An 18,584-nucleotide genomic window follows, 5' to 3' on the forward strand; every position below is an offset into this window, starting at 1 on the left:
ATATGTAAACATTGGCACACTTTGAGTCAAAGGCTTGGGGGAGGTTTATTTGGGATATGATCCCAGGAGACAGGAGTTAGGGAGTGGGAGAGTGAGACAGGCCAGGGGATATGCCAGAAAAGGTGCTCATGAAATGGTAACTGCTGTGGGCGACCGGGGCTCAGTCCCACAGGGGGCCTCTGAGGAACCTTGGGGAATAGACCTGCACTCGTCTCATCAGACAACAGGCAGGCTGGAGCACTCATCCAGTGACTGCTGTCCCCCCAGGCTAAGGATTGCTCCCGAGCGCATTAACCCACATTCTGTAACTCCCAGAAAGCCCTCATGCAAAGGAGCAGACACAGGAGCTCACAGCAGGAAGCCTCCTCTTCTTTAGCTCCACGTGGACTCAAGTAGGCGAGAGGGTCACAGAATTGGGACATCATCTGGTGCCACACCATGTATTTAATTCACTCTATTATAACTGCCACATGAGGACGGCCCTATTATGATGCCCATTTCACAGATAAGGGTACTGAGGCACGAAGAGGTTAAATCACAGGTCCATGATCGTATAATTAGTAGTACGTGTTGGAGCTGGGATCCAAATGAAAGCATTCCAGTTCCAGAGTCCACGCTCTCAATCACCACTGACCTACAACTGCCTCCCTCACATCAGGCACTCCCTTCCCTCACTCCCTCTACCACACAGACTCTGTTCATCTGTAGTACCTGGGTAGAACATCTCTCCTGACCCAGGTCACCTGGCCCCAGTGGGAACTTGCTCACTGCCTGCAGCCCTGCCAGAAGCTCCCATCCTGGAGCTCCTTAGGGCTCAAGATCTTGGATCCAGGAGTGAGCAAGAGGGAGAGGTGAGTGATGCGGGAGAGATGTAATGGACAGAGATATGGGAGGAGGTACGCCTGGGGCCTATGGGTCTACCTCTCCTCCCCAACACCTGGTCCTTGCTGACAAAAGTCCTAGCCTGTAGCTGAGGCTGGACTCTTCAGCCAGGTTTGAGGTCCCCAGTACTGCCTCAGGGGTTTCCAGGCAGGCCTCCTGAGCTCCACCATTTTCTCTCTTACCTCCCTACCTTCTATTAAGGAGTCAACTGGGGTTTCTTTGGGGTCAAACCACGGTGGGTCAATGGATCTGCCCAGGGGCATGAACTAGGCTGCTTCAACCAATCTGCTAGTCCAGAGGGCTCCGGAGAAGAACAGATAGCTCCCCATACCTCCCCCTCCCAGAGGGTCACTTCTTGGTTTGTGAGGGCCTTTAAAAAAAATCCCCAAATACATGAACTCTTTAAGACCACCAAGAGGGAAGTAATCACATCTCCAATTTTATTCCTTTTGTTCAACAGTCCTGGGAGGAGAAGGGCCCAGGAGTCAGGGTTTCCCCTCAGAACCATCAAGTATAGGTCTTGACGGGTCTTCAGTTGATCAGATGGGGTAAGATACCCCAGCCCCTTCCCCACAGGTCCTAGTCTGCCACAATTAACGGGAAGAAAGTTTTCCAAAGGGGATTCGGGGCTTCTCACCATCCATCAGGGTATCTTCCCAAAATTCTCAGCAAAAAGTCTGCTCTTCTCAGAGTTAAATACAGGGGAGGGGAGCCAGAGGTAAATAGAAAGGTGTCTCTTCTTTCCGTCCGACGGCAGGCGTCTTGGTTCCCCATGCTTTAGGGTAAGGAGCTCTCAGCTTGACACAGTTCAGCCAGCCGGCAACCAAGCCACTCCAAACCCTCATGAGAGTTCGACCCGTTATCATGGATCGTGCAAGGTCGGTCATCTCTCACCATCTATCACGGGGGTCGCTGGCACCCCACGTCGCTAGGAGGGCTCTCCGATTCCCCAATCCATTGAGCTGGTCTTAAGACCTTTCACGTTTCATCAGGCAGGTTCCCTAGTCCTCCCACACAGTCAGGCGGGCCCCCGGTTCCCCTGCGCTATCTGGTAAGCTCCTCGTCCTGTCACCGTCCATCGGGGGGTGTCTCCGGTGACCTCATTCCGTCAAGGGGATTCCTCGGACCATCGCCATTGTCAGGCTGGGTCCCTGGCGCCCCCGCGCCGCTGGACTCCTGGGTTGGACTCCGCTGACGCACGAACGCACCCATGGCAGTGGCGTGGCCCGACCGTAGCAGCTGCAGCTGGCGCCGCCCGCGGCGGTACAGGTACTCGATACGCAGCACGTCGGAGCGTGGCAGGCAAGCATGCTGCCGGAACTCGGCCCGCACCCGCGCCTCGGCGCCAGGCTTCCCGCGCCCGGCGCGCAGAAGCTCGCGGTACAAGCTCAGAATTTGCCTCTGCAGCCGGCTGGGCCGGCTCATGGCCGCAGCTGGGCCCAGGGCGCACACAGGTAATGCCCGAAGAACAGTGGCGCAGCACCACCGTTGCGAGACACGGCCGTGCAAGGCAACAGGCACTTCCGGCCCGCGCGCTTCAAAACTTCCGCTTCCTGCCTTGGCTAGCTGGCGCCGTCGAGCCGGGTTGGCTGTCGATGCAGTTACGTCACAATATTGTGGGTCAGGGGCGGAGCTGCAGGTTCCCCCGCCTGCCCCAGAGGGAATCTGTGTCCTTGAGGGGAATGCAGTTCTGGGGACCCGAAGGAGGAGGGAGCTAGGTGCTCGGACTCAGGTTTTGGGTCGGAAGGGGACAGGGTCCCGACCTAACTCCTGAGTCTTGGGAAACGAGAACTATAGGTTGAGACCTTTTGTGTCCCCCAGGGCGCGGGGGCACTGGGAAGTAGAAGATATAGGCACAAGCAGGTTTTGGTCATAAATTATTTATTAAAACAGTCTCAGGAAGGTCCGTGGGTTCCCATCCCCAGGGCAGGTGTGCGTCGAGGGGGGTGGGGTGGGGGGGTGGACGAGTCCCAGCCCCGGGCACACGCTGAGGTGCGGCGTCAGGCGGTGAAGTGTTGGGGTCACGGCTGGAATAACAAGCTTCTCCGTGCTGTGGGAAGACCATCAGAGAGACGGTGGAATAACAAGCTTCTCCGTGCTGTGGGAAGACCATCAGAGAGAGGGTATGGGCTCCAAGTCTCCAAAGGCAGCCTGTGGCGCAGGGAGTTGCGCTGGTCGCGCCCTCTGCCGAGAGAAGTCAGGTCCCCGGGCAGGAGAAGGTAAAGTTCTCACCAGTTGTTGAAGCCCCGAACCCGGCACGACTGGAACACGTCGACTAGGCTGGCATCCCGGAGTCCTCCTGGGAGTATCAGGTCGTCGGCTGCAATTCCGTTGTAGTTCCCGCAGGCTGCCCGGAGGCGTCCTCGTAGCGCGGGGGAGGCCCGTAGGGACACAGCCCCCTCGGGCCCCACCAGCACCCGCAGCATGGGGGACCGCTCGATGACAACTCGGGAGCCCTCAGCCCAGCGTGCGACCACGCCCCTGCACACTTGCGCCGGGAGGCTGGCGGGTTGTCCATTCACCTGCAGAGAGGAGGCGAGTGAAGGGCGGGGATTAGGGCCCGAGTCCGGAGGCGGGGCTCTGAAACTACTGTGAATCCTGCCGGTGTCTCTATCAAAATGGCATACCCAGGTCTTTGCTAGAGGAAAAAGGTCTGGTATTTGCTTTCAAATCCTCCAGCGCGAACAAAGCAAAGAGTGGGAGGAAAAGATGAAAGCAAAAATGGCAAAACATTTGTGACTGTAACAGAGTTTCATGACACACCATTCTCTCTTCTTTTGTGATGCTTGAATTTTTCCATAAAAAACTCTTTCCTAAAAGGAAGCTTTAGAGAACAAAGTCTCTAGAACCAGTTGCATTTCTCTCACCTGTGTCTTCATAATCTAATAACCGTTTACACATACTCTGTGCCAGGCACTATTCCAAGTGCTTTAATATTTGGTTATTTATTTTATAAGATAATGTATGACAGTATATTGCATTATATAATGTAATTGATATTTTAATATACTGTCACCTAAATTAATTATGTAATTAATGATATTAAATTTATAAATGATACTAAATCCTCACCAACACTCTGACAGGGTAGATCAGTCCTGTATGCCTAGGTGCCTCTTGCCTTTTACTGATTAGGAAACTGAGGCCCAGAGAAGTAATATAGCTTGCCCAGGTTCACATAGCTGGTAAGTGGCAGAGCCAATTTTGAACCAAAGGGGTGTGATTTCATGACCTGTGTTCTTGACCATTCTGTTATATATATTTCCTCTCCATTAATAATATAAAAGTGACCACAAGAGCAATCACAGCTTTTTTTTTTTTTAACGTTTACTTATTTTTGAGAGACAGAGACAGCATGAGCAGGGGAGGAGCAGAGAGAGGGAGACACAGAATCCGAAGCAGTCCCCAGGCTCTGACCTGTACACACAGAGCCTGACACAGGGCTCGAACTCATGAACTGTGAAATCATGACCTGAACCAAAGTAGGATGTTTAACTGACTGAGCCACCCAGGCACCTGCAATCACAGTTTAAAAAATTCTTGTTTATTTACTTTTTTAATGTTTATATTTGAGAGAGAGAGAGAGAGAGAACTGGGGAGGGGCAGAGAGGGAGGGAGAGAAACCCAAGCAGGCTCCATGATGTCAGCGCAGAGCCCTACTTGGGGCTCAGTTCCACAAACTGTGAGATCATGACCTGAGCCGAAATCAAAAGTCAGATGCTTAACCAACTGAGCCACCCAGGCGCCCCTTAAGTTTATTTACTTTTAAGTACTCTGTACACTCAACATGGGGCTCAACTCACAACCCCAAGGTCAAGTCTTAAGCTCTTCCAACGGAGTCAGCCAGGCGCCCCAAGAGCTTCTATTTATTGAGCACTTCGTATATGCCACACACTCTGCATGAATCTTCACAGCTACCCTATGTGGCACTATTCTAATCACCACTTTTTGTGGTTGAGCTGGGTTGTGGCAGAATCCTAGCTGCTCTCTTGCTGGACCATCCTCCCACTCTTACCAGTAGCCTCCTTTTATTTCTCAACATGGGGTTTCAGGTTTGTTTCCCTCTTACTTATAAACAGTATCCATTTTGCCTGCCAGATTCCAGTTCTGCTGCTCTCTGGTTTCCACGTGTCTTGGGGGAGCCAAGTGCTCTCCACTCTGGCCTCTCTCCCCACTGGATCTCCAACCTCTCCTTGTCTGGCTTCTTCCCATCAGCACTTAAACATCCCAGGGTTTTTCCCATCACAAAATCGTAATGGTAAACCAGTTTTAAAAGGCCTCTGCCTCTTCCTGGCTTATCTCTACTCTCACCTGTTTGACAAAGGCAGTTTGTATGTACAACTTGTCAAGAGAGCTGTCTATTCCTGCTGTCTCCATTCCTCAAACCTGCAGTCCAGGAGCTGTCTCCCTGCTGTGATTTCTTAAGTCACTAACAACCTCCCTGGCCCTAAGCCCAAAGACATTTAGTGGGCTATTTTAAACTCAACAGTTCGTTTTCACCACTATTCCCCAAATATGCTCCCTCTGTTTTCCTGGCCTTGTTCTGTTCTCTTCCCAAGATTAAAATCAGGTCTCAGCGCATTTGTCACCTTCTCCAGAAAGCCCTCACTGGTCTCCTAAACTGAGAGTATCTCCTCTGGGCTTCCACAGTCTACCTGTGCTTCTCCCATTCCAGCCCTGATCACTCTACCTGGGCTACCTGGGCTTCCCCTATTAGAGCTCTGAGTAGTAGTAGTAGTAGTAGATGACTACTCAGTCAGTAGTTCCCAGGAGTTGAGCAGCACTTGAGTCAATGTGGGGGATCAGTGGGTCCTGAGAAGTCCAGGGTGAAGTTTATATAGGGTCTAGAGAGGGCATGGGAGAGCATGACAAGGACATTTAGCCAACGGAGGTCAATGTGAGAGCACAGTGATGGGAGAGTTCTATGTTAAAAGGGTATGGAATGCCAGTGAGGGATCAAAAGGCCCCAGAGATCAGTGCCAGATTATAAAAAAGTCTTGGCTCTTACTGAGGAAGTCCCTTACCCATATTTCCTGATTGGTTCCCACAGCTGCACAGCCATCCCTGAAGCCGATGATCACTCGTGGTTTGAGAGCAGTGCAGCTAGGACAGGGCAGGAAGTCAGCAATGACGTGGAACCAGTCAGGATCCTGGGGCCTGGAACCCACCAATGTGGCTAGCTCATAGGCACAGGACATAACAGGAATGGGTGTGAGCCCACTGAAGCCATCAAAGGTGGTGAAGAGGCCCCCGGGCACTAGGCGACATGTAGCACCCTCCCTGGGCTCACACCACCGCACACCCCCATCCAGGATGCAGTCTGTGCCCTGTGGGCAGGAAAAGGGCTGGCACTGGAGGCCTTGACCATGCAAGCATATACAGCGTTCCTGGCAGCCAGGCAGGACCAGTGCCTCCCCAACCTGCAGAGAGGGAGAGACTCAAAATCAAATTCAAAAAACCATATCAACAAACAGCTAAGCACATGTATAAAACATATCATGAAGGACTAAGTTCCTTAATATATAAAGAGTTCCTAGAAATAAAAAAGAAAAAGACCAATAAGTCAATAAAAAACATGAACAAAGCTATTCAGAAAGTTAATAGAAAAATATGTTTCTTAGGCATTTTAAAAGATGCTCAACCTCCTAACAAGACAAATACAAATTAAAAATCCATTGAGCTGTTTTTCTCTGAGATGGGCAAAAATAAAAAATGTTTGATGAATTTCTCCAATTGTCCCCCAAATATCTATTAACTGTTCTTTTTCAACTAGTATATAATCAAGCTTTGTGTACTGCATTTGACTATTGTGGTTTTAAAGTCTGTTTCAATCTGGGACAATCCCTCTGCTTTTTTCACTGGTGTGTGAAAAACCTTAAGAGCTCTCTGCAAGTTCTGATGTGTGGCCAGTGTCAGTACTAGCATGGAGGGGACATGTGATGGCAGCTGTAGCAGCTCTTATGCCCTGTTCCTCCCAGTGTGGGCATGTATTCATTCCTGGGGTTGGTTTGGGGTTTAAAGTTTATGTATTTATTTTGAGAGTGAGAGTGCAAGTGGGAAAGGGGCAGAGAGAGAGAGACAGAGAGAGAGACAGAGAGAGAGACAGAGAGAGAGAGAAGGAGAATCCCAAGCAGGCTCCGCAGGCTCCACACCACCAGTTCAGAGCCTGATGTGGGGCCTGAACTCACGAACCGTGAGGTCATAACCTGAGCCAAAGTCAGAAGCTTCACTGACTGAGCCACCCAGGCACCACTAGGGTTTAACCAATCATTTTTTCGTATCTGGTGGCCTCGAATCTCCAAGACAACTATGTCAGTCATCCCCTGGGGGGCTTTTCTTTACCTCTGAATGGATTCAAGGAGCTGCAAAGCCTTGAAGAGGAAGCTTTGCCTGCCGAGGGTCCATCCATCTGTGGTCTTCTGGTAACAGCCTTCCAGTTTCTTTGGGGAATTAGCCCCACTTTTCTGTCTGTGGAGTTTCTTAAGTGATATACCTACCCTCTGGCTTCAGCTCTGGGCGCATGCCCCAGGTCTGGCTAGTCAGAGACTGATTGAGTACCCCATATCTCCTGGCCTCTCTGGTTTAGGGATGGGCAAGTGGGACAATAGGAGTCAGCACTGGGACTTCTGCTGGAACTATTGAGAGAGGGGTCTGTCCTTCCACTGAGATGGCTAAACTGTACATCATAAACTTGGAGAAGAAGGGGACCACCACTGCCCAACATGCAGAAGTGATTTGAAAATGAGGCTATGCATGTCTTCAAATATCCATTCTCCATTTCTTCCCCAGAATTAGAATTTTTGGCTGCATTCAGGGATACCCAGCTAAAGATACATCTTCCAGCCTCCTCTGCAGCCAGATGGGGTCCCTTCGTGAAGTTGTGGCCAATGGGATATGAACAGAAGTGATATGTGCTACTTTTGGGTTATGCCCTTAAAGAGCGGGGCCTGACCTCCCTGTCCCTTCTTTTTCCTGGCCAACTTGCTTGAATGAAGATGTGGTGGGGAGTAGATGATCACAATACTACAGGGGAGGTAGAACCACATGATAGAAGAAACCTGTGTCCCTGACTTGGATGAGCCAAGGTGGTTATTCTTGGACTGTTCATGAGAGAGAAATAAGCTTCTATCAAATTTAAGCCACTGTAATTTTGAGACTGTTATAGCATTTGGACCTAGAGCCTACTTGATATAGAAGCTATCATAGAAAAAGGAAAAGACAGGGATGAAAGACAGAAAGAAACTTGAGTTCTAGTGACATCATTTGAGTCCCTGAATCCAGCCATGCGTGAAAGCCTCAGATTTAAACAATTAAAGGTAGGTATGTTCCTTGTTGTATTTAAGATACTTGGCATCATTTTCTTCATTTACAATGGCAAATGCTGACTGATATAGTGTGGTCCAGGGAACTTTTTTTTTTTTTTTCTTAAGTAGGCTTCATGCCCAGCACAGAGCCCAATGTGTGGCTCAAATCACGATCCCGAGATCAAGACTTGGGCTGAGATGAAGAGTCAGATGGTTAGCCAACTGAACCACCCAGGTGCCCCTGGGGAACATTTTATGACAAGATATGGGAAACTTTGCACCCACCCACCCATGCCTGGGGACCTCTCTTACAGGGATGTAGCGTCCACTGTGAAAGCAGCCGCAGTGGTCCTGAGACACACAGTCTGTGCCGTCAAAAATGAATCCAGGGTCACACTCACAGCCCTCATAGCATTGGGTAGAACAGTGAGCAGGGCCGGTAGGCTGGACACAGCCCCCATCACAGGTCCGTGCGCAGATGCTGTAGTGGCTCCGAGGCGGACACGTCAGAGCTGCAGGTGGATGGCAAAGGCTGGTGCTTAGGACTCAAGTTTCCCTCTCCAATCCTATTGCCTCTTGCCCCAGTCAGGCTAGCTTCCCACTGCTTTAAAAAAAATTTTTTTTAAGACATTGATTTAGTTTTGAAAGACAGAAAGACAGAGTGTGAGTGGGGGAGGGGCAGAAAGCGAGGGAAACACAGAATCCGAAGCAGGCTCCAGGCTCTGAGCTGTCAGCACAGAACCCGATGTGGGGCTCAAACTCACAAACCATGAGATCATGACCTGAGCTGAAGTCAGACGCCTAACCGACTGAGCCGCCCAGGTGCCCCCCACTGATATTTTTCAACTTCCACACCTTTGAAATTCCAGTTCTCTCTCCCTTAGATGCCCTTCCCCCCAACACTGCTTAGCCAATTCCATCTACCATCAGGACTGCTCTGATCCCCATCAGGAGAAGGGGCTCTTCCTGCTGCCTTCAACCTGCCCCGGAGGCAACCCACACCCAGCCAGAGCACTCACGGCAAAGCTTGGGTCCCCTCCAAAGCTTCACAGGGATGCCAGCTTCCTGACAGGCGGCAGTATATGCTGTGAGGGCATCACAGAGACCAAGGTCCTGACCATGGGTATGACATACGTCTTGCAGGCATATCCTGAGGAAAGCCTTGGGGCTGATATGGCCCAGGCAGCGGCCAAAGGGACCATCTGGTGCCTGTAGGAGTCTACACAGTTTGGGAGCATTGAAGATCTGGGCAAGTTGCGTGGGGCAGCTGATGCTAAAGCCAAGACTGGGCTGGGGCAGTGGGCAGGGGTTAGTGACCAGGCCCCTGGACCAGGATCTTGTGTCTAGAGGCACATCAAGGGGGCCAACTTGGCCACCAAAGGCCCCACAGAGGCCCACCAGCTGGCCGTGGAAGGTGGAAGGCACAGTTAGGCGCACCTGGCTGCCCCAGTCATACATGATATGCAGCCCACAGGCAGTGTGCACCACCACGTGGCGGCCCTCCAACGTGGCCCAGGCCCTGCCCCCCGGCAGTACCCAGGGCAGCCGGCAGTGTTCACCATCCACCTGGGGAGGAAGAAAGGGGTCAAGACTGAGGCTGAGAAGGTTGAGCCTGCTCCCACGCCTCCCAGTATCCTGGACATCCCTCCCAGCTGTGCTACAAATGAACTGTGAGAGTTGGGTAGAAAAGTTAGCCTCTCTGAACTTTAGTTTCTTTATTTGTAAAATGGGAGGATCAAAGTACCTACTTCCTAGGGCTGTTGGGAGAATTAAATAAATCAACAAAAAGTACTTAGAAAAATGCTCAGCATGTGGGAAGTGCTTAATGACCTAGGCCAAGATCACCCAAATGCCAGTCAACTCACAGATGTGTGAGAAAGCTGGCTGAATAAGTCACTGAGAATTTTTTTTTTGAGCTTGTTATGCAGCATTAGCTGACTAATACAGTTGCTAGGAAGATTAAATGAGATGGTACAAGTAGTGCTCAGAACAGTGCCTAGCACATAATTAGCACTAAATAGGTCCCAGGGCCCTTTCTCTGGCCTTCTCTTCCTCATGAGTTCTCACCACACTTCTTTTTGAAGCTCTCTCTACTTCTGGCTGCCGAATCTCACCACACTCCTGCTTTCTCTGCTACTGTTTTGCCTCAGTTTTCATCCCCACCCATCCTAGAAGGCCCTAGTGATCTGGCCCCATCACTTCTCCAACCTCATTATCTCTTCCTCAACCCCTTACTCACTTACTTGCTCACTCACAAGCTACACTGACTTCCTCCTATTCCTCCAACGCACCAGGCACCATCCCAGTTCCCTGACCTTCACACTTTGTGTTCCCTCTGCCTGGTTTGCTCCTTCCCAGATGTTCACATGGACCCCTCCCTTACCTCCTTCAGATCAGTGACTCAAATGTTACTTTGTCAGTAGAGTCTTCCTCATCACCTTATTCAAAATCCTAAACCTCTTTACACTGTTTCTGTACTCTCTCTTCCTTGTTTTATTTTTCTTTATAGTTTTCTTTTTCTCTCTCTTTTTTTTTTTTTTTGAGAGAGAGTCAGAGACAGCATGAGGTGGGGCCGGGGGGGTGGGGCAGAGAAGGAGGGAGAGAGTAAGAATCCCAAGCAGGCTCTGGCACTGCCAGTAGTGGAGCCCAATGCGGGGCTCATACCAACCAACTATGAGATCATGACCTGAGCTGAAACCAGAGTTGGACGCTTAACCCACTGACCCATCCAGGTGCCCCTATTTTTCATTACAGTTCTAAACTGATCATCGGATGTACCACCTATTTTACTTATTTATATACTTATCATCTGTTTCCCTGGAGGAATGTGAGCTCTCCCAGGACTTAGTCATCATCAAATCCTCCGGCCTTTCCTGGACCACCGAGAGACTCTCCAAACAATTTACTGAAATAATCCTGAATGACTAATTTTATTCAATCCTGGGTAGTAGGTGATAATGCATATCTAACAGCTACCCTTTAGTGAGCCATTACTGTGTCCCACGCAATGCTTCCACCTTGTCACAAATTTGCACCGTCTCTTAAGTCTTAAGGGACAGCCACGCCCACGTTACATATGGTGGGGGAAACAGAGGAACCTCCAGGAGGAAGAGGGTGGGGTGTGGGCGCGGTCCAGTGAACCCCTACCGTGATGAAGCCGACAACTGCGCGGTCTAGCTGCAGGTGGTGCCCGGAGAGGTTGAGGTGCAGACTGAGTAGCCCGGCTCCATCGCGGGCCACGTCCAGGCTGAAGGAACTGGGACCCCGGCGTGGGGCGCGGGCGAGCACTTGCAGGCAGCTCTCAGGAGAGAAAGGCGCGGGCGGGGGCAGCGTGTGCGTGCGGCCGTCGAAGGCGAGCACGTGCGCGGTCCCGGCGAGGGCGCAGCTGCCTCGGCCGTCGGGCAGGCAGCGGCGCACGCCCCCGCGCAGGCCGCACACTCGCCCGCGCCCGCACGGCCGCGGCGCGCACGTCACCACGCCGCCCGGGCGGCAGCGGCAGCGGCGTGCGCAGCCTGGCCCCGGGTACCAGACGGCGCCTAGAGCTCGGTAGCGGCCCGCGCGAAAGCAGCCGCACTGGGCCGCAGGCACGCAGGCGGCGCCGCTTAGCAAGAAGCCCGTGTCGCACACGCAGCCCTCACAGCAGCGGCTCCCGCAGGCGCCGCGGCCAGAGCGGCTCTCGCTGCCCGCGCACGTGGCCGGGCAGCACGGGCCGCACAGCTCATAGTGCGAGTGCGGCGGGCACCGTAACGCTGGGGAGACCCGCGGGGGTGCGAGGGCCAGAGCGAAATGAAAGAGATGGAGAGACGCGGGAAAGAAATAGCGGGGGACAGAGAAAGGGGTAGGCCGGGAGAGAGAAACGGAGGGGAAGACAGAGACGGAGGGAGGATAGAGGGTGGGGGTGAGTGGAAGAGCAACATGGAGGGGAGAGAGGACGAGGAACGGAAAGTGGGAACACCAAGTAGAGATAGTGAGGCGCAGAAAGGGAGACACAGAGGCACGGGAGAGACAGACAGAAAAAGAGACGGACACAAAAGACAGGAAGATCTCGTTAATGAAACTGCTGCCCCATCCAGGTCTAACTCTTCTTCAAGTCCCACCCTTCTTCACCTGGCTCCACCCACCCAGGCCTGAACTTCTTCATTGGTCCTCCCGCGTCCGTCCCTCGGTGTCCCAAATCCCAGCTCTTAGGAGCTTCACCCACTATGTATGCCAAGCCCCACACACTCACGACAGAAGTCAGGCGTCCTCCACGGCCGCAGGTGCACATCCAGAGCCTGACAGGCGACAGTGAAGGCAGCCAGGGCTCGGCAGACGATGGGACGGGCTCCGTGGTGGCGGCACACGTCGTCCAGGCAGTTGTCCAGGAATGGGAGCGGGTCCAGGGCGGCGTAGCATGGCCCCAAGGGACCCTCGGCCCCCGCCAGCAGCCCGCAGTACGCGTCTCCAGCGAATCGAGTGCGCGTGGATACTGGACACTGGTTGTGGCAGAGGGGCCCGCAGACTGGGCCACAGCCTGGCACTTCTGCCACCTTCCAGATGTCGGGCAACGGCACCGTGGGGCTGCTCGGGCCTCTTTGGGCACAGAGTCCACACAGGTAGGGTCCGTAGGGCCTCGGCAGCGTTACACGTGCCAGGCTGTCCCAATCGTAGGTGAGTGAGAGGCCGAAGTCCGTGTCTACACAGAGCTGGCGGCCTTGATAGTAGGCACGGAGGCAGTGGCCGTGAAAGAAGGGCAGCGATTCCAGAATTCCGTCCACCTACAAGGGAGGGCATGCAGGTATCAGCAGGGGAAGGATGTAGTGGCTGTCGCAGAAGTTCTTGGAAATGCCAGTGAAGGATCAGAGAAGGATCAAGGGGAACATCGGTTAACCAGGGTAGTCATTAGGAATCGCAAGGAGATTCAATGGAACATCAGTAGAGGCTAAATGAAGGGTGAGTTAAAGGATCCCACGGAGGGGCGCCTGGGTGGCGCAGTCGGTTAAGCGTCCGACTTCAGCCAGGTCGCGATCTCGCGGTCCGTGAGTTCGAGCCCCGCGTCAGGCTCTGGGCTGATGGCTCGGAGCCTGGGCTGATGGCTCGGAGCCTGGAGCCTGGAGCCTGTTTCCGATTCTGTGTCTCCCTCTCTCTCTCTGCCCCTCCCCCGTTCATGCTCTGTCTCTCTCTGTCCCAAAAATAAATTAAAAACGTTGAAAAAAAAAATTAAAAAAAAAAAAAAAAGGATCCCACGGATGGGTGTGTGTCAGTGGTAGAGATTAGATGATTAGAGTTAATGAGGGGGTGGAGTCAGAAGGTGAGTCAATGAATTAATGCTACAGTCTCAGGAAGGCTTAAAGAGTGAGACTCAGTCAAAGACCGGCTCAATTGGGATATTAGAAAGCCCTGAGAATTCAGTGGAGGAATCCATATCAATAGGAAGCTCAATGGGAGAATTGGAATGGCTTGGGAACTCAATGGAAAAATCCACAGAGATGTAAATGGCATTAATGGGCCAGTCAGTGAATCACTAGGAAGGTCAACAAATAGCTCAGTACAGATCTATGGGGTGTGGGGTGAGGTCAAGAGGACAGTAAATAGGGTTAATTGGGCAAATCAATATAACTGTAGTAGGACCAGTGGGGGAGGGGCAATGAATGGGTTCGTGGGATTTTCAGTGGGAGAGAAATGGAGGGTCTGGCGCCTGGGTGGCTCAGTCAGTTAAGCGTCGGACTGCAGCTTTGGCTCAGATCATGATCTCATGGTTTGTGAGTTTGAGCCCTACCTCGGGCTCTGTGCAGACAGCTCAGAGCCCAGAGCTTGCTTTGGATTCTGTGTCTCCCCCTCTCTCTCTGCCCCTTGCCAGCTTGCACTCTCTCAAAAATAAATAAACACTAAAAGAAAAAAGAAAGAAAGAAAGAAAGAGGGCCAATGGGAAGTCAAGGCTGAGTCTATGGGTTAAAGGGGAGTCAACTGAGGACTCAGTGGAAGGTTAATGGGAGAATAATAGGAGACTCAAGGGTAGAAGTCTCAAATAGAAAGTTTGTGGGAAGGGATCAACAGGCAAGTCAATGAATGGGCCACTAGGAAATTGGAGTAGACATCTCTGAGAACCAGTGAGAGAGTTGATAAAGGGGGTATCAGCAGGAAAAGAGCGGTCTACAGGTTACCTGTGGGTAATGGGCATGGTGAGGGACGTTAGGTACGTATGGAGTCTTTGAAAACTCACCCGGATGTGGTTGAGATCTTCTGGACTCAGGTCCAGCCTCAGGCCACAGGCTAAGAGGGTCAGGGCCTTGGCCCAGCCACGTGGCCGCAGCAGTGGGGTCAAATCCAGGCTGAAGGGCTCAAGGTCGGCATGGGCTGTGTCACAGAGACCCGCCAGGCGATAGACACAGGAGCCAGGGAATTCGTAGTGAGCTCCTCCAAATGTGTGGAAGTAGAAGTCTCCAGAGGCAGTGCACACCAGTGGCTTCTCCAGGACAGTGGGACTGGGTGAGGACTGGGCTGACAGGCAGTGGTACCAACCACCTGTGAAGGCCTTGCAGTGACCATGGCACTTGTCAGGCCAACACTGGGGAAGTTTGCTCACCAGGGCCCCAAGGGTTGGGCAGTGGCAGTGCCAAGTACAGTTGTCTGTCCAGAAAGTACGGCCTTGGTGCAGGAAGCAGGAGCAGTGTGCAGGGGGCATGCACTGGCCGTCCTGCAGCAGGTAGCCAGGCAGGCACTGGCAGGTAGGAGCACAGGGGTGGCTACAGTGCTCTGGGGCTGAGGGGTTGGCACACGTGGCTGGACATGCAGACCCACAGGGAACAAAGCGGGAGTTTTCTGGGCACTGGGGACTGGGACTGGGGAGCAATGGCGGGGAAACCAGCGGTGGGGCCACAGAGCTAGGGGCAGGGGCCAAGGTGGCTGTGGAGGAGAGAGAAGATCAAGGACCTATGAGTCCCAGGAGTCTGGGTCACCAGTCCCCTCCTTCCCAGGATGCAGGAGTCATGCCCCAATCTCTGACCCCTGAGACTATAGCGCTGGGCACCTTGCAATCGACAGCCTAGGACTCCATCTGTGATGCCACAGACCTCCTCCATAGGGCAGCTGAAGGGGACACAGGCCACACCTTCCCCTAGGTGGCAGGTACAGGAGGAGGAGCAATTCTTGATGAGGATAGTCTGGCCAGGCTGTGGAGGAAGGGAGAGGCGGTGAAAGGTGAGGTGGTATTGAAGGGAAGGTGTAGCCACAGGTTCTGAGATGAGAGGATCCAAATAAACCTCTAACAAGGGCCCAAGAGGATGCTCACAGGGAAGTACAGGCCATTGTGGAAGCAAGAACAGTGGTCCACAGGGACGCAGTCACCCTTGGCGGGGAAGAATCCATCATCGCACTCGCAGCCCTCAGCGCAGGGAGTGGGGAGCTGTACCACCTCCTGAACACCTGCACAGGCCGCGGGACAGGGGTTCACACACAGGCTGTAGTGGCTGTGTGGGGGGCACCGCATGGCTGTGGAGAGGTGGCTTGTCAGACTCAGGCAAGCCAGGGGCCTGCCCTCCGCTTCCCCGGCACCCTCAGATTGCATCGTTCCCGGAAGACCTCCCCTTAGATTAATCCTAACAGCAGTAACAGCCGGCAGTGATTGAACGGTGTCTGCGCACTATGCAGTGTGCTAGCTACTTAAGTGTATCCTAGATATGACTAATGTGGCTTCCCTGCTCTTTGTCTTTTAGGGGGTCTTTCCCCGGCAATCCCAGCCCCTGTTGAAAGGGTTGACCATTACTTGAACCACCAAGTGATCCCACCTCCTATGCTGCTTGTTTGGGTCCATAAGGAACCTGTCAGTGGATTCTAGTGGTGGAGGTCTTTTCTTGGCCTGTCTGCCCTTCTGACAATAATAACCTCCGCTTGCTTTTTGGCAACTATCCATCCTTACTTTCAACATGTGGACTGAGGTGATTCCACATCCAGGTTCCAGGGTTGTGTACAGAACCCCAGGGCTGGCTAATCAGATTATTCTTCCCTCCTCTGGTTCACAATAATTGGACAGGCGAAGCCTTGGGTGGCGAGCCTGAGACTTTAGCTGGGGTCACTGGGAAAAGGATGTTACATTTTTGCAAAGGCATTGAAGCTGGTAGAATTGTCAGCTTGAAGTTGCCAAAGCCTTGCGGCTACCACAAGAGGAGAATCTACTTGAGAATAAAGCTAACAGAGGAGAATGGAAGGGAAGAAGAAGATGGACAGGGAGAAAAATGGACTTTTTAAATCTGCAGTTGAAAATTCTTAATCTAGCTAAGACTGAAGATAGAAACACCCTCAGTCTTTGCAGTTATATGTGCTCCAAATCATTTATTCTTTCTCCCCTCAGTTTGAGTTAGGATTCTGACATCGCTATTAAGAGTCCTGCTGGATATAGTGGCCACATTGTGTACCCATGACTCGCTGGTTGGGTCAGGGCTGGATAAATGACCCTGACAGACAGAGGTGAGGGTGGCCATTGGTCTGTAATTTAAGAGCAAGCCAAACATTCCCTCCAAGAACATTTGAACCTGGAGGCAGAAAGAGAGAGACACTGACACCAAAATGATAAATTAAGGTGGGGCCAAGAGTCCATGAGGATCATGGAAGATACACGTGGACATAGAAACGTGAAGTTGATGAGAACCTGTTAGGTGAACAAATATTCAGATGCCAGCTAAGTCATTTTCTAGGTGGGTGATACTGAGCAATTTCCTTAACCACCTATAACTTGGTTTCCCTCATCCATAAAAGGTACTTGCCTGATGGGGCTGTTGGGAGAATTGAGGGCTTAGCACCGAACGTGTATTCAGTAAGGTCAGCTGTTCTTTTCATGTTATTACTGGAACTATTTTTGCATTATTGTTGGAGAAACACTATAGCATAGGGGTTGAGAGAGAGGATTCTGGAGCCAGGTGGAAAGGCCAGTTCTGCCCCCTACTGGCTGTAAGATCTGGGGGGATTCTTTGTGCCTCAGTGTTCTCAACTACAGGAGGTAGACAATTATCCCATCTCCAAGAAAAGTTCGAAGATGGAGTGGGCTGACTTCAAGCACGCAATACAGGTTCTCAGATCTAGCCTTGCATCCGGGTCTCCTGGAGGGCTTGTTAAAACAGGTTGGTGGCTCCCACTCCAGAGTTTCTGATTGAGTAAGTCTGGGGCAGGGCAAGACTTTGCATTGTAAACAAGCCCTGTAAACAAGCTGATGCTGCTGGTCCAGGGACAACAATTTTAACGCAGCGCCTGATATTGAATGAGTGCTCTGTAAACGTTACCTAAGGGATAAAATCAAATCTGTTTTCCCAACCATAGTGTGCATGGGACTCTGTCCTGTTTGGTGCTGTATCCTTAAAATAGGCCGACACATAGTAGGTCCTCAACTAACACCTGCGTTATGACTGAAGACCAGACCAGTCTCCCGCCTCGGGACCCCACCCCGCGGCGGCGGCTCGTAAAGCCCTCTCGCAGGGGACATACGGCAAAGGCTGGGAGCCCTCCAGGGCCGCATATCCGCACCAGCCGTCTGGCAGGCAGCCACGTAGGCTTGCAGGCAGGCACAGAGCACTTTGTGGTTCCCGCGGGCGCGGCCCACGTCGGCCACGCAGGCCTGGTAGAAGGGCTCCGGCGGCAGGAATGCGTGGCAGGGTGCCAGGGGGCCGCTGGGCTCGCGCAGGAGGTCGCAAGCGCCACGCCACGCTGCACCCGCGTCCTCGGTGGCCGGGAGGCAGCCCGAACCCGGGCAGGGACGCGGCGCGGCGCAGGGTCCGGGCCTTGGCAGCTGCAGGTCATCCGTCGCGTTGCCGTTGAAGTTGCCGCAGAGGCCGCGTGTGAGGCCGCGGTAGGCCGCAGGCAGCTCCACACTCAGGTGGCAGCAGAGCCCGAAAAGCAGGCGCGGGCCTCCACGCACCGCGAGGACCACGGATGCGCCGCGCGCGAAGGCGCGCACCCTGCCCCCACTCAGCGCGAAGGGCAGGCAGCGCCGCACGCCGTCCACCTGCGGGCAGGGGTGGGGCAGCCTAGAGTCAGGGGGGAGGTCCGGGTCCGGAAGAACTGGGAGAAGACTAGTGGGGAGGAGTAGTGCGGACAGTGGGTGCGCCAGAACAGGGGAAGAGTGGGCAGGGACTGCTGGAGTGTGAAGAAGGACATGGGGTGAAGGAGAGGGGTCAAGGGGCAGGGCGTTCAAGGCAGTGCTTGGGTGTGGGTATAGTGGGAAGGTGTGGGGAAACCTGGAGAGGGGAAGGAGAGTGAGGGGAGGGAGAGTGGTGACGCGGGCCTGGAGTGCAGGGACAGAGGGGAAATTCCTTACTCAGGGACCGAAGAGAGATCTGAGGGCATCTGTGGACCTGGGGGTTGGGGCAGTAGAGCTGGGGAAGAAGAGGGAGGGGATGTGGGGACAGGAGGAGGAGGAGAGAGGAAGAG

The 18,584-nt window shown here is 53.0% G+C and overlaps 2 protein-coding genes across 3 annotated transcripts; both read right to left on the minus strand.

The window, feature by feature from the left end:
* Window positions 1-1,305: 1,305 nt before the first annotated feature.
* SDHAF1 (succinate dehydrogenase complex assembly factor 1) lies at window positions 1,306-2,411 on the minus strand. Its single transcript, XM_019423243.2, has one exon. It carries the CDS (start codon window positions 2,305-2,307, stop codon window positions 1,951-1,953), a length of 357 nt encoding a protein of 118 aa, XP_019278788.1. The 5' UTR covers window positions 2,308-2,411; the 3' UTR covers window positions 1,306-1,950.
* LOC109251413 (IgGFc-binding protein-like) lies at window positions 2,227-15,669 on the minus strand. 2 transcript variants are annotated; one of them, XM_019422956.2, is made up of 10 exons: window positions 15,457-15,669; window positions 15,196-15,337; window positions 14,389-15,071; window positions 12,415-12,943; window positions 11,334-11,935; window positions 9,206-9,752; window positions 8,499-8,698; window positions 5,907-6,302; window positions 3,115-3,404; window positions 2,227-2,932 (listed from the first exon to the last, which is right to left on the minus strand). In XM_019422956.2, exons 1-10 carry the CDS (start codon window positions 15,652-15,654, stop codon window positions 2,767-2,769), a joined length of 3,753 nt encoding a protein of 1,250 aa, XP_019278501.2. In that variant the 5' UTR covers window positions 15,655-15,669; the 3' UTR covers window positions 2,227-2,766. The 2 variants fall into 2 exon arrangements, with proteins under 2 accessions (XP_019278501.2, XP_019278502.2); XM_019422957.2 differs by having other exon boundaries at window positions 2,902-2,980.
* Window positions 15,670-18,584: the final 2,915 nt, after the last annotated feature.

Source organism: Panthera pardus, unplaced genomic scaffold, assembly GCF_024362965.1.
Source record: "Panthera pardus isolate Hobbes unplaced genomic scaffold, ASM2436296v1 HiC_scaffold_18, whole genome shotgun sequence".
Taxonomy (NCBI): Eukaryota; Metazoa; Chordata; class Mammalia; order Carnivora; family Felidae; genus Panthera; species Panthera pardus.